The sequence below is a fragment of the Procambarus clarkii genome, chromosome 38, assembly GCF_040958095.1.
Source record: "Procambarus clarkii isolate CNS0578487 chromosome 38, FALCON_Pclarkii_2.0, whole genome shotgun sequence".
Taxonomy (NCBI): domain Eukaryota; kingdom Metazoa; phylum Arthropoda; class Malacostraca; order Decapoda; family Cambaridae; genus Procambarus; species Procambarus clarkii.
Window position 1 is genome coordinate 18,303,185 of NC_091187.1, and position 15,481 is coordinate 18,318,665.

At 36.8% G+C, this 15,481-nt stretch overlaps 1 protein-coding gene across 1 annotated transcript; it reads right to left on the bottom strand.

The window, feature by feature from the left end:
- Window positions 1-2,450: 2,450 nt before the first annotated feature.
- Window positions 2,451-14,899, bottom strand: LOC123771897 (general transcription factor IIF subunit 2). The gene is made up of 7 exons (XM_045764672.2): window positions 14,645-14,899; window positions 12,562-12,632; window positions 10,740-10,876; window positions 10,393-10,482; window positions 8,870-8,994; window positions 6,899-7,042; window positions 2,451-3,750 (listed from the first exon to the last, which is right to left on the bottom strand). The coding sequence occupies exons 1-7, from the start codon at window positions 14,708-14,710 to the stop codon at window positions 3,613-3,615; spliced, it is 771 nt and encodes a 256-aa protein (XP_045620628.1). The 5' UTR covers window positions 14,711-14,899; the 3' UTR covers window positions 2,451-3,612.
- Between the last annotated feature and the right edge of the window lie 582 nt (window positions 14,900-15,481).

Genomic DNA, 15,481 nt, shown 5'->3' on the forward strand with positions numbered 1-15,481 from the left:
AGGAAGATAAAGGTTTGGGGAGGGGGGGGGTGTTTGTGGGAAATTTTTGCATTAATATTAGAACATGTTAAAAAATTTCACTGGAAACTTCAGAGATGTACTAGTAGTTTACTACAACTTTGGAACCAAAGACACTGATGCACACATGTTCTGTGTTAAGCTTATTCCATCTCCAGGTTTAAAGTGTGAACCAAGATTTATACACTAATAATGGATATCCTTTTACTTGGTTAAAGGTGAATTTCTAATCTAATGAAAAATAGCAAGTGTGTGTGTGTGCCACAATTGGCCTGGAAACGTAACCTTACCCTCACAAATTGCAGATTACTGAAACCTCGCTTGCTTTTGTCACCACCCACTAATTTATCATTGTTTGATGTGGATCAGTGACCCGTATTTTGAGAAGCCCTGGAGTAGGGATGCTTGGGCTGTCACCTGAATCGGGAAATATTTTGGTGAACACTTTTGCTGGTCTACTGCATTGTTCCCTTATTGCCAACTCTATTACTCTACAACTTTTTTAAGTGCTCTTGTTACACTAGTCTCTTGAGCTAAAAAATTTCCATCCAACTGCCGACATGGTTTCTTGTACGAACGAAAAACTGAACAGTACCATTGATCTCTGGGCAGAAAGCTGTCAGACATGTGCCACTTAATTTTGAGTTTGCTTGTACATTTAAAATTTGATATTGGATGAATATGAGGCGGCAGGATAATGAAACTTAAGAATTCTTTAGTGGTTATTCAAACTACTATTGTCATACTGTATACTGGTGTATCCATCTGGACTTGTGTATCAAAGGATGGAAGAATTTCTTCAGTGTCTACATCTATAAACCAGCTGCTAAAGATCATAAGTTTGACACACGCATGACTAACAGGTCTAATCTTGTACTCCAACTTAAGTAATTTTCCGGCTTCAAGGTCTAATGTAATGCATAACAGGGTACAACTGCTTGACGCAAGAGACTTCACCCAATAGGGTTTAAACATATGCAACCACTAGAGTTGGCACAATTTATACTGTTTATGGCCTCAATGAGGACAGGAAGCTGGCAGCTTGTCAAAGGTGCTCTCCATTTCTTTTCTTTTCTAGCTGGATTTTAAAGTTCTGCAGTTTTTCGTCATTTACGGCTTTGGTGGGTAGGCAGTTACCTTTTCACCCACAGGGTGAAACCAATGTATCTTTTTGTTTTTTCCGGTCCTATGCTGTGACCGAGTTTGAAAGTTACTCCTTGTTTGTTACATTTAGCATTTTGAAGAAACTGTCCAAATCACCATCCTCCAAAATGTTCTGTTATTGAATGTTTTATGATCAGCTCTATGCCTAGTTTGTAGTGCTAGCCCCTGTGACCCTCAACCTGTCCTGGTATGAGCGTTGACTTGGTTCTAGAATGAGTTTTGTTGTCTGGTGTTAAAACTTTCTCCATTGAAGCCATGTCCTTCTGAAGATGAATTCTCCATGCCTAGATGCAATAATCCAGGGGGGGCACACCAGAGATTTATTCAATTAATATCTTTTCATTAAAGTAAAAGGTATACTTGATTATTCCTATGGGTTTTTTCTTTTATTCTGCCACTTGAGCCATTTTCAGTAAATGGACTCAGACTCCAAGGGCCTTTTCTTTATCAATCTGCTGCAAGGTACTGTAATACTAATAATTTGGTAGCTGTGAAGTGGATTACATGCAAGGTGTGTCCATCTGGATTGGTATACCGTCCTGGTATGCCAATCATTTGCCAGTCTTCTGACCATTTGAGGATTTCATGTAGATCTTTTTGTAAGACCTCAATATCACTTTCACTTTACCATAAATCTTTGTCATCTGCAAATTTTGTGATTTGTAATATTTCCATCTGTCACTGATGTATATATGGGATGGTCCCAAAAATGGACTCTTACAGTTCCTCACTCACCACATTTTTCCCAGTCAGATTCCTTCCCATTTAACACGACCCATTGTTTTCACCATTCTAGTATTTTGCCATTTATTTCATGTGCCTGTTTCCTTGCTAGTTTAAAAGTGGGAGGAGAGTAGTTTTCTGCAGAGCTTTCTGCCTTTTCAGAAAATACAGGTGACATTTGTGTATTTCTAAACTAAGGGAATTATCCCTTGGTCCAGAGAATGTCCAAAAGTTTTTCAGTGGTATGCATAATGCATCTGCCAGTTTCTTTACGTCTTTGGATTGAATTCCATCCACACCAGAGGCTTTCGGGTCTTAGTTTGTCAATGCTCTTCCTGATTGTGTCACATGTTAAGGGGTATACCCCTTAACCAACATTTGGTTGGTTAACCAACTATACCAACATTTGGATGTTGGTAGCTCAATAGATCTAGAGTTTTTTTTTTTTTTTTTTTTTTGGGGGGGGGGGGGGGGGGGAGGGGGTTTGTACGAACTTACTTATCTCGTACTATAACTATGTTTAGGTAACCACACAAAAACACGCATTTACAAATATCTATTCAAAATATGTAGGAATTTAATTTAGATTACACAAAGGAAATATAAATTCCATTATTACAGTATTAATGTCAAATTATACATTTGGCTTTGGAGCATATATAGGTATATATACAAAATTCAAGGTGACAATTAACTGTGAACGCCAGTTTTCCAAGAGAAATCAATGACATGTAATTTATTATACATGTAGTTTTAATGAAAAATATTTGTATGAAGTACAAATTTTAAATAAACTACAACAAATTAAGCTCATCTTAAATTATATACATTTAAAATGTAAGACTTTTACAAAATAAATTAACTGGACTATCATTAACATTTTGCAGGTGCTTCATCACAGTGTACGCCAAAGGCCATACTTCATCCAGATGTTCGGGCATGTGTGCGAATCTTAATTTTGTGCCCATGAAATTATGATATACTTGGCAATCAGATCATCTGCACACATGACACAAAACATTCTTGGCAATATATCATTGCCTGGTCTGATTGACCATACCACACACTAGAACGTGAAGGGACGACGACGTTTCGGTCTGTCCAGGACGGACTGAAACGTCGTCCTCTCTTCACCTTCTAGTGTGTGGTCTGGTAAAACTACTTCAGCCACATTACTGTGACTCATCACCTGCATCATTGCCTGGTCTATTTTACTTCATAAATATACATTTAATGCATATATAGTACCTCTGAAAAAATATTGCAAATAATTCTTGTTGCTGCTGTGGATATTTTTCAGATAGGCAATTCTGAATTGCCACATGAGCAGAGTTTTAATAATGGATAGTTTTGTAATGGCATCAGTAAATGCTTAAATATGCTTTTTGTTTACCATCTCAACTGCAATTACAAAATAAAATTGAGGAATTGAATGGTTTTAGAGATTACTGTATATACAAAAAATTAAAACTTATATAGGACTACACTACTTTTAATAACAATTACATACCACACCTCTACCACCCTGAAAAAAAAAAAAAAGGTCTGAACACCCAACTATTTAATCCTACTTTAGTTTCAAGAGACAAAATATGAAAGAACATTGAAGGGAAAACATAAGAGAACAAAGTGAAGTATGAGCCTAATCACTCCCTGGATCATTCACAGCCTTCTCTTCACTCTTGTATAGTGAGGTATAGTACGAGCCTAATCGCTGCCTGGATCTTCCACCGCCTTTTCGTCACTCTTATAATGCCGGTACTCGGGTTTGAGTTCCCACATGTTCTTGTGTGGATTCTTAACATTATAATCACACATCTCCTTCAGGATTTCCTTTAGGTATATCTGGAAAAAGGTATGAGTGATAAACTATGCAGATGGTGAGAAAAGACTAAATTAAGATCAGTTTCTACAACCCATTCTCCAGTTTAGATAGTAGTTTTTGTGACAACGTGCGCCATTGTACAAAGATTGCCATTCTACGCAATTATATCGTATAACTTTGTACTGTTCACTTTATAGTCTGAAAAAATTAAGCTAAAAAACAAATATTCCAAGGCCTAGTACAGCACACACTATATTAGGTCTCAGACATCATGTATTAGACCTAGGAAGGTTAGGTTAGTTTGTCTTTGCAACATTAGAAAATAGTTTTCCGGTTTCTCCAACTCAATAGTGCCGATTTCTACTTTCTAATTTTGTTGTACAGTATATCGGTATGTATAAATACTATAGTCCTTATTGTTGCTCTAAGTACTACCAAAATAGGAGGATGGGCTGGTTTGGTTTCTAACATATCTTTTTCTCAAATCACACTTCCAGTTAAATTTTTAATAATGTTACATTTTAAGTTTAACGTGAATTTATTAACATTCTGCATAATATAGAGTGAAATTTACTAATGACTTTGATTTCAAAAACCACTTTAAAATATATTTGTTGGAGACCTTTGTATAGTCATTCTAAAAATATTACTAAAGTTCAATGTTGAGCATGGTCAATCTACTTTTATATAAAAAAGGCACCAAGCTGGGGAGACTATGTAGCATCATCAATGTCACTAGATACTCAAAAAGACACACATAAAGATACCAATTAGAAAAGCACAAAGCAAACAATATCAAAAGTATCAGGTTTACCAAGGATTCTATCGAGGGACAAGTGAAGGGGACAGTTGGACAGCAATACACACAAATGCCCTGAAAATCAGGACCATTAACAGGTGATACATAACTAAGAGGGACAATGCAGTTCAGACAATAAGGGATAGGGCAGCATTCCACCGAAGGAAAAGCCTGCGAGTGCAATGTGTATGGCCAATAGGTAATCTTGCCAGAGCTGTTTCCCACCATTGGTTACAGTGGTAGGAAGGCCACGGGGACAGGCTACCTTTAGGTGTTACCACCAACCCGGTCAACGGTCTCAGATTCAGGAATGAATGACTGGGAAGAAATCTAAATAATGACCTCCTTTTTGGGAAATAGGACAAGTGTGGCAGTGTACACACGCTCATTTAACCACTGTATTGCGAACACTGTGATATCAATAGGAAAAAAATTTAGTAAATGGTGAAGCATCTCATAATGAATGCCATCTGAGCCCGCCACTGTAGAACCAGAGAGAGGGCAGATTGGAGATCTTATAGAAAAAAAGATTATAGGAAAGATATGGCGAGTGCAAAAGACCAATGTACTTTACTTCGGAAGGGGTTTAAAAGGAAAACAGGATGAAGGTGAGCACCGGAGCTAAGGGCTGAAAAGCGAGAGCCGAGTTCCTTTGCGACCATCATTGGATCCCCTACAACTGTACCAAAGATGAAAGACAGGATATGTGTTTCGAACAATTTTACTAGCAATCTTGCGGCTCCTCTTCCAGACCTGAGGGCTGTCAGCAGTAATGGTGCAAACAATCTCTCCAACTCTCCCATTTAGCTGTACAGACGGTTCTAACAGGTCACCACACACTCCTTCCAAAACAAAATAAAAGAAACAAGAATCTGCCAGTATCTTTTCCAGGCAGCATGCTTATACAAACCAGCCCAATCACAGTTCAAATTCTACCAGGAAACGCATTTCCATGTGCTACGGGAGGCATAGTGTGGAATAGAGAGGAGGACAGTGTCCAATAAGGTGTCATGAAAAAGCAGAAGTGCTCGAGAGAGAGGTACTTTCGATAGGTTGGAAAAAGAAGCATAGAGGGTGAAGAGATTCCAGTCTGCCTTATCAAACCGTCAACAGGGAAATATGCGAGGAGGGAAGAACGAAAATATAGTTAGGAGGATGGGGAAATGGTGACTATTATAGGTCATAGAGGACCCTACATGACAGATCAATATAAATGAGGGAAGATCAATACAGGAAAGAGAGAGTACATGAGTAAACACAAACACAAGATGGCTTGCCAGAATTCAGGAGACACTGGAGATAATGGGATGAAAGATTCTAGAAGATGACTTTGATCTCCGTTTTATCGTTTTATCTTTACTTGTCATCGGTTTATCTGACGACACCAGTTTATCCTTGGGGATAAACGGTGCAGTTGTCACAATGGAAGGAGGAGTCACACCAGGGGATAAGATAATCAGCATAGGGGGCTTTGAGCTCTACCCAGCCATAGAAGTGGGAGGGGAATGGAGAGAGTTAGTAAGGGCACTGGGAGAGAAAGCTAGGTTCTGGGCCAAATGTAGGTCTTCCAGTAAGGTCCGACTCAGGGGAAGCCTCGTTGTCTAACCCACGAATCCGAAGAGAAATCAGAAGTTAACATAAAAGGTAACAACAGACTTTGCTGACCAGCACCCCCACTCAGCCTACGTGGGAGGCACAAGGGCAAGTAACCGCAGGGGTACCAAGAACAGGATATGTGGGTCGCCATTGCAGGGCTGAACGGCATGCCATGGACCAATAGGAAACACCATCACTACAATGCCTACTTGATCCCTGACTAAATAGGCAGGCTGCACTGAACCTCCCATTTACCCCCATCCCCTCACCAAAGAGTGTTGCCCCCCCTTCTCCCCACCAGGGGTCACAACCCCCTTGGGTACGCTCAACTCCCAGATGAAGGAACATAAGGGCCTCCACAAGTCTCCATACACGGCTAGCATATAGAAACGTGTTTAGCATGTGCACTCTTACAGCAGGTACGAGAGGGGAATGGGAGCTATGCCCCTCCTACTCGTGGGTGGCCCACAAGCCACTTCACCGAATCAAGAAACCGTCCACGGAGGGGAAAGTCTACTTGTAAAAGTTAATGATTATCCATAAATGACAGAATTAATATGGTCTTGCAAGTGGAAGCAAAGCTGCAAAGCATTGATAGTGAATTTGATTCATTAGCAGTCTCCAATTTTGCCATGCCAATATCAAAGAAACTTATCAAATAAAACAAGTTTAGGATGTGTTCATTCACTAATAATAGCAACAGAAGTTCGTTTACACATGATGCATTATGATTTTGCGCATAATGCATAAACCGAGGAAACATTCCAACTTACAATTGGTTGTCGGGTAATCTTCTGAAGGTCCTTAATATTGTAATACTGATGCTTTTCAAACGCTGCATACAACATCTCCATGACCTTATCCTTATCATCACGAGCCTTCTTGCCTTCAGCCTTCTTCTTTTGCTCTATATCAACCTATGAAAAATGGCCAATTAGAAAATATCTTAAAGAATTTTTAAGCAATAAAAGTAGATACAGCATTATTCATTCCCATTCACAAAAAAAAAAATAGTCCTGAAAATTTTGTTTTCAAAACAGCCTTGATGGTAAGCATTCAAGGAATGAATCTCTGGTCTCATGCCAGGCATTTCTTACAATACAAATGAAATACCCCTCACCCTTTACACTAAAAAAAATTCTTACTTTACAAAGCTAGCCAACAAAAGGTTTTATGACCATGCAGTAGTGCTATCAGCTTCCGTTAAAACTCGGACAACTGCATCACATTGGAGAGATCCAGGATCAATACCTGGGACTTGTTGATTAGTGTTCCAATTATCCAACTACAGTAATTAAAATTACTGTAGTTCCATTGCTGACTACAGTACAGTAAGTGATATGAAATTATTGAATAATTATTATTAGTCCAATTTAAATTCAAAATGCCATAGTAACATGTTGGTGAAATAATTCTGAAGGAATAATGATTGTTTTCCTGGATACAATAAAGGATTAGTTTTGTTAGTTTAAATTTTAAGTTATTCATGAGTTTTTCCTTGTTTTGCTTTTTCCAATTATTTACTATTCCAACACTAGGAATAGTACCAGTATACAGGTACTGCTATACTGTATCTCGGGTAATGACGAGTGAAATTTTTCCAGAGGTTACCAAAGCTAAACTAACCATCGTGAAATTCAGACACTGGATCGCGATAAATGGTTTGAAAAACCAATAAAACTTATCCGATGTGTACAGAACCTCCATAACCGAATTGTACCTGGATAGGGTTCTGGGAGTTCTACTACCCAAGCCCTGCCTGGAGCCAGGCTTGACTTGTGAGAGCTTGGTCCAACCGGGTGGTACTTGGAGCAGGCCACAGGCCCACATATCCACCACAGCCCGGTTGGGTAGGTCCCTGATAATCTATCTAACGCAAAAAAATTGCAAGCAAGCTTATGATAAAAAACTTCTACTGTATAGGGTAGTTGATTTTACAAAGAAAATAAAAATTTTGAGTTAAACCACCCCTGCTAATTAATTAAGCCAAATTCTAAAACTGTTTGGCAAACATTTTGTGACCGAGGCAAAGAGAAGAAAAGGAAAGAGCCTGCTGCAAAATAGCAAAGTGGTGTTTTTGATGGACAACAGCCAAACACATCCATTGCTTTCTGTGAATACCACTTCCCTGATCAAACCCAAGAAACGGGTTGTGAATAAAAACTGAACTTGCTTCTCACTAAAAATGCAACCCTTCAAATTAAATTTTCAATGGTTTAAACAAAGACTTTAATAAATCCATCAATATCTAGACAGCAATGTTATGTTACTAAAGCTTGAAATCGTTTAAAAAAAAGAAAAAAAGAAAAAAAAAAAAAAAAGTTAAGATATGCCTGACAAACTCTGGCCCTCAATCATAGGCGATTTGTTTAATTCAGATGGACGAATGATAATTCTGAAAGCTTCAGAAGAAAAAATCTGAAAAAACAGGAATTCCTTACTGATATAAGGAAATTCAGTTTCCTGAAATTACAGTTGCAACATTAGACACTATTATGAATATTCTGTGAAAGTTAAGTGCAATATAGGAAACAATTATAAAGTATACATGACTGATAATGACAAAGTTTTCCATGGCTAAACTTCCTGAATTCAACCATAAACCTACTGCAATACAGTACTCCTGATAGAACATAACTTATGCTCTTAATATTATGTTTATATGATTACCATAAAGCAAAAACGGGTCAAAATAAAAAAATAAAAAAATTTAATTTTAGTAAGAATCTAATTTGAATACTTACATTATGTTTATGATGTGAAATAGGCCTATAGACATGTACAGGTCTGTCAATAAACTCTGCCTTACGATGAGGCTGGGCAGCTTTTTTCACAGCTGCCCTTTTCTGATTTATATAGTAGTTGTCCACTGTAAAAGAAAACAAATCATTAGTTGGCTAACAGTCATGTACATGAAATTTCACCTTCAAGATAATGATTTGGTATTTGCAATGTTGACCAAGATCTTTTCTGCTTCATACTGGTTAAAGAGACAAGTAACCGACAATAATATCAATGCTCTCTCCTGCAAAGCAATAGCTTCCTAACAAATCTCACCCCAAGATAGGGGCTTAGCCAAGACAGAAGGCTCAACGATGACATGACAACAGTCAGAATGGCAAAGGCAGTAAGGATGGCCATCGGCATGCACTAATGTCATATAGCTTCCAGAAAACCCAGACACTTCAGCATACTCAGGGGAAGGAGAGGAGGGAAGGTGGTTCATAGTCTAATTACACCGAGACCTGCAAGGATTTTGCAGCACGAGGCTAGAAAAACATGATTGCCACACCAGTATGTGGTCACCCACTGTACAAACAGAATACCCAACTAGAAAAGAAAAAAAAAAACTTAGAAGCTTTGAACACACCACCAGATGTTATAGTGTTTAGTGACTTTAGTGGTTAAAGGTTGGAACCTCAGGCTGCCGAGTTTGCCATCTGGTGGTGGGGAGATGTAGCTAGAGGTAGTAACTAGCTTATGATTAATTAGCAGGTTTACCTATACTGTTATTTATTATGTTTGTCTTTGATATTATCTATCATTTTCACTATTTGAGATAGTTGTTTTTGCAGTGCTCTACCTCTCTGGTGATTTTTTTTCCCTCTTGGGTTGGGGGCAATACCATATCCCTATCCCCAGAATTCCTGAACCTCTATTGAAGGGAGTCTCAGTCTGGTCTCTAGTGCACTTTTATAACTTTGACAGGGCCTGGTGTGTGGTTGGAAACGAACCAGATGGCTAGCTTCAGAAAGCTACAAAAGAGCCAAGCCAGAAAAGTATCTTGAAATATAAAAGGTACCACCTTTCCCCCCTCCCCTTCAGCTCTTCCACGAATGGTGTAATAATAACCACCACAAGAATATAGGGCAAGACTTTCATACCAAACTATACAAGGTGTCTGACACCGAGGTGCTACTGGCCTGAAAAAAAAAGTCTTCAAATATACAAGTAGCTTCCCCAGTAGCAACCTCGTAAGCCATTTTAGTTATGAGATTCATATTTTAACAATGTGATGTGACAAACATTAAAAGAGACAATTGAAGAGACAATATTAATTCGGAGAAAAGAAATAAAAGAAATAAATCACGTCACCCACACTGATCTCGTATACAATTACTGTAATCTTTGCAAACTGCAGATGCAGACCATATAAGATTTCTCCAGATTTTGAAGAAAATTTTTTATTTGCTACAAATCATTAACATGGTCATGGACAGTATCCAATACTTACACAAATAAAGACAACAAGCATAGCAATACTAACCTACAGGTTGACACTCAAATTTCTGTATGACTTGTCCCTCCATGTATAACTTTTCGGTCTCGGGAACTACAGAATCTGGGTTGCCACCAGCTGAAAGGTAATTAAAACAGTTGCGAATCAAACTTCAATATACTTGTGTCTAGCAGCTATTTAGATTACATCAAAGATTCTTTGAACCGTTATATTTATTTGATTGGGCACTTTTAATTTGGAACCTAATTGTAATTTGCAATGTGGCTCAAGATAAATAAAATATAAGGAAATGGCTCCAATATTCCTATATACAAAGGAAATTCTATTGATAAATACTGTAATAAAGGTACTGGAGAAATACACCAAATACGTACGAACTGTTTGTGAAAAAACACCGAGAGTCATTTCTTTCACACTATGCAAAATGAACTTGTGCTCCCGAGCAATTTTGCTATCCTTCAAGATGCTATCACCTGATGTAAAGGTTACAGTTGGAAGTTTACCGGGAACCCTAAAACAAAAGAAAAGCTGGAGTATTGTGCCCAATACATCAGAATGTCAAATCAGCTTCAAACAATTTTGTCTTTTAAAAGACTGTTACAATGGAACTGATTATGAAAAATATAGGAATGAATGTAGAGAGCAGCAGAGATGGAGTGGCTGAAGAGCATGTTTGATACTAAATTTTCTTCAAAGAATAATGTTACATAGACAAATTAGAAGCATTTCAATAAAAAAAAAAAAAAAAAAAAAAAAAAAAAAAAAAAAAAAAAAAAAAAAAAAAAAAAAAAAAGGTGGAATGAAGCACATAATATAGGAGTTTAAAAAAAAGTTGAAAATAAGAATCATAACCATTAAGAACAAAAATGTCTATAGAAAACAACAGCCAAAAGCTGTTCAACTTAAATGCATGGGGGTTATGCGAGAGGAATATGTGCGAGCACAAATGAGATTGGAATGACTGAAGGAAAGTGGCCGATACTATAATACTTGGAAGGAAGAATAATTCGGGGAAAGACTCGCAGCTTAACATCTGTGTAATAGTGGGAATACACATTATTTTATACAAATACACTATGTCACAAGACAGCAAAGGAAAAGAAAATTATCAGAGGAAAGCACTAAGCCATTACAACTATATACTGTATTACTAGGAAGGGATCAGGATGAGGATTTGGGATGGGATGGGGGGGGGGGGGGGGGGAAGTGTTCCCAACCACTTGGATAGTGGGAGATTGAACGCTGACCTGCATGAAGCGAGATCCTTCGCCCTACTGTCGAGCCAAAGTGGTTAGGCACTCCGGAAAGGAAGGAACTATCAGGGGAAAGTGCAAGCCATTACGAATATATACCACCTTGAAGGGATCAGAATAAGGATTTGGAATGGGACGGGGGAAAGAAATGGTGCCCAACCACTTGGACGGTCGGGTATTGAACGCCAACCTGCATATAGCGAAACCATCGCTCTACTGTCCAGCCCAAGTGGTTGGATGGATATGTTACACTGCATATCATTCCGGAGCTACAGCACAGGAGAACACATTATTTTCCATAAATATCTGAAGCAATTTAATTTTTATTAATATGGTTAGCATGTAACAAGAATAACCGCAATTTCTTTGGATGAATGACCGTGATATATTTCCTCTATATGGGGATATCCGTTCCAATTAAACACAGAAAATTTATAAAGGATCATGTTTATACAAAATATGAAAGCTACATCTACATAAAACAAGAATTATACAGAACAACAATACTGTACTGCAAAAAAATAGCAAGAAGCACCCATTTAAGAAAAAAAAAATTTTTGCCATCCAATAATTAATCTGGGATATTTCTGCATTGGAAGCTTCCTAACATGGTAACTATGGCTTTATTTTAAATGTGTCAAGCTAATTACTGTTGTGCCAAGTAGTAAATTACTTGGCATCATAAATGAGCAAATTAACATGTTTAAAGTTACCATCAGTAGAGAATATTTGGTCAGGAGAATTATTGCAAACCGATATCATATATTGCAAAGCATACTGAATTTTTTTTTTTGGTTAAAAAATATTTTGAATGATCTTTTAGATCAGCATTTTAATGAATTAATTTAATTTCCCTGGATTTAATATTGTACAGAATATGAATTTCTTTATTAAGGAACATACTACAAATTTATCAATAGAAAACTATCAACTGCAGACTTACTTTGTAATCTTAAGCTTCCCAACATCACAACCAGCACAGTCTGCCCATTTCTCCCGCATATATTTAGGTATCTGCATAGAGTAGATAAAGAGTGCTTAAAATTATTGATGAAAAATATATTAGAATCCAATCAAAACAAGGAAATGGAGAATGAATACTTTAGCGTTTCAATGGTACTACATGTTGTCATTCATACTTCAACAGTAAATGTTATCACAATGCTAAACTGCTTCATCCATTTCAAAATTCCCTAAAATTACTTTCCTTAATTAATTTATTTATTAAACAAAAATTGAGCACAGTTGGGGTATACATTATTAGAAAACCATTAAAGCTTGCACATTATTTGCATCAAGGGATCTCTGCCATCCACCTATCACTCAAGACGATAATTGCTATGAATATTTTCAATATGCTTTGCAAATTATCGGCTAAAATAGTATTACTTATGTTTGTTTTCTTTTTACAACAATATAGGCCAATCATGTGCACTCATTTCCATCTTTTTATTCATGTTGAAATATATGAACTTTTGATGTAAACATCCCCATGTCAATGATACACTATATCAAGAACCCTTCATCTGCCCGAAAAAGAGCAAATTAAATAAAATGTAATCCATTAAATTTTTGGATCCAAATACAACCAATTTTGATAACTATGCAGTTAATCATGTAAATATAAATGTTATAATATTCATATTTATTTTAACATAAATAAGAATATTAGACTCTATTAGAGAATATTATTAGAGACTCTATAAGAATATTAGAATATTAGAATATTAATATAACAATAAGACTCCCATCAGGTTTTAATATTTGACAAGTTCCTGACATTTTTTGGTTTTATTGTATGTACTGGTGAAGTACTCCAAGTTTAATTTATAGATGACAATGCCTGGAGACTAGCAACTGTCCAGTAAGTGGGAACTTTACCTTCAATGTCTCTCCCCAAAATTTTTGAAATTAAAGTGTGCCTCAGAATTAATTACAGAATTCAAGATTGGAATCATCAAAAGTTGCAGGCCACTATTTCCAATTGCATATGTTTCCATCATTGAAAATAGTAAAGGAGTAGGGTACATAAAAGACCCAACTCTCAAACAATATAATATCATTGATAACATTATACAAGTGATGGACACTTAATACACACGGATATTGTGAAAGTTTAAATTTTATCATAATCATCATATTTCATTCACAGCATACTTAGAAATCTAGAGAACCCTTAGAAAACCTAAATTGTAGAGGATATAATTTGAAACAAGGTAATTAATGGGAGACTGCACCATATGAATACTGGTTAATGGAGGGCCAAATTATTTATGTCAGTTCATCCCGATTTCGGGCAAATTTTCTGGTACCCTTTCTGACTTTGATGAAATTTTGTACAGGTCTCAATGAAAGTGAATGACGTATGTCTTGCATCAGTAGCTAAAACGATTTCAGAAGTACAAGATACTGAATTTTGCAAAATGGGTAAATTTTCCAGTCATGCCTTATTTTAAGACAAACGTATCTCGGCTCCTATGGAACATACAGAGTTTATTCCAATACCTTTTTAACACTTTCAGTGGAACTCACGCTACTTGGAACTTTTTGTTCCAAGTAGCGAATCTTAAACAACAACAGAGTAATAACCAGTCTACTTTTAAGTGCGGTTTAGAACAGACATTTGAGAGATACTATACCGACTCTCGGGGCACTCAACTCGCTATTACACCATTGCTCACCAAGTGTCACCTGCAAACTTTTGTAAACTACATTTGTCGAAATATATATATATATATATATATAATATATATATATATATATATATATATATATATACAGTCTCTTAGTGTCTGTGTTTATTGTCACCATACTTTACGTAACAATAGAAACGTTACATTTGCCTAGACAAGGCGACCGTAAGGCATCCTTTCCCCTGATGCCTCTCTTCATCTAACAGTAAATCGGTACTTAGACTGTTGTGGATCGCTTCCATAGCTATAGTTAGATCCTACACACATTCAAGAGCAACACAAATTTCCCACAAAACCATCAAGGCCAAACAAACCATCAACAGGCCTGCCTACCTTGACTAACCAGAGCCCTCGACTGCAGCTCGTCACATCCAAGTCCTTCTCAGAGTGTTGGCTCATTATAACTGAAAACACGCGAGAATATACTGCTAGGAGACCTCCTTATAGCCTCTTCCACGAGTGTAGTGTGCCCAGGTAGTCCCTGGAACTCGCCTGGTGACTGGTTTGTTGTTGGAGAGTGAGAGGCTAGTGACTGGTGGTGGTGGAAGCCGTTGTTGTTGTTGTGGTGTGGGTGATGGCTGAGCGTTTACAAGACAATTCGTACACTCGTTTCTGTGAATTCACATGTGCAGTTAATTCAAGTTAAAATTAACTGTCAAAATGGTTTATTTTTATATATACGCATATTTTATTTATCTATTTAAGTTTACAAGAGCTTAAGGTAGTTCATCCTAACCCTTGTACCCGCATGGGATTGTAGGGAGTAAACATTATACTCGCTCCAGTCTCTCATTACCGTAATGACAAACTCATTAGCACTAATCCTTTTCCTAATTACAGGTAACATTCTTTCCATCCTATTGTTTATTTATTTATTTATTTATTTATTTATTTATTTATTTATTTATTTGTTTGTTTATTTATTTATTTATATATAAACAAGAAGGTACATTGGGGGTTAAGAGAGAACATAGGAATGATGTTGATTTTACAATCTTGTAAAGCCACTAGCACGCATAGCGTTTCGGGCAATTCCTTAAACTAACAGATAACTTTAAGTAGATAATTTACAGTAGAATTAACAACAAATATTTATAGGTACTTTACAGCTTTACTTTACAGGCACAGGTAATTTTAAGCAGATAAATTACAGTAAAATTGAAAAAAAAT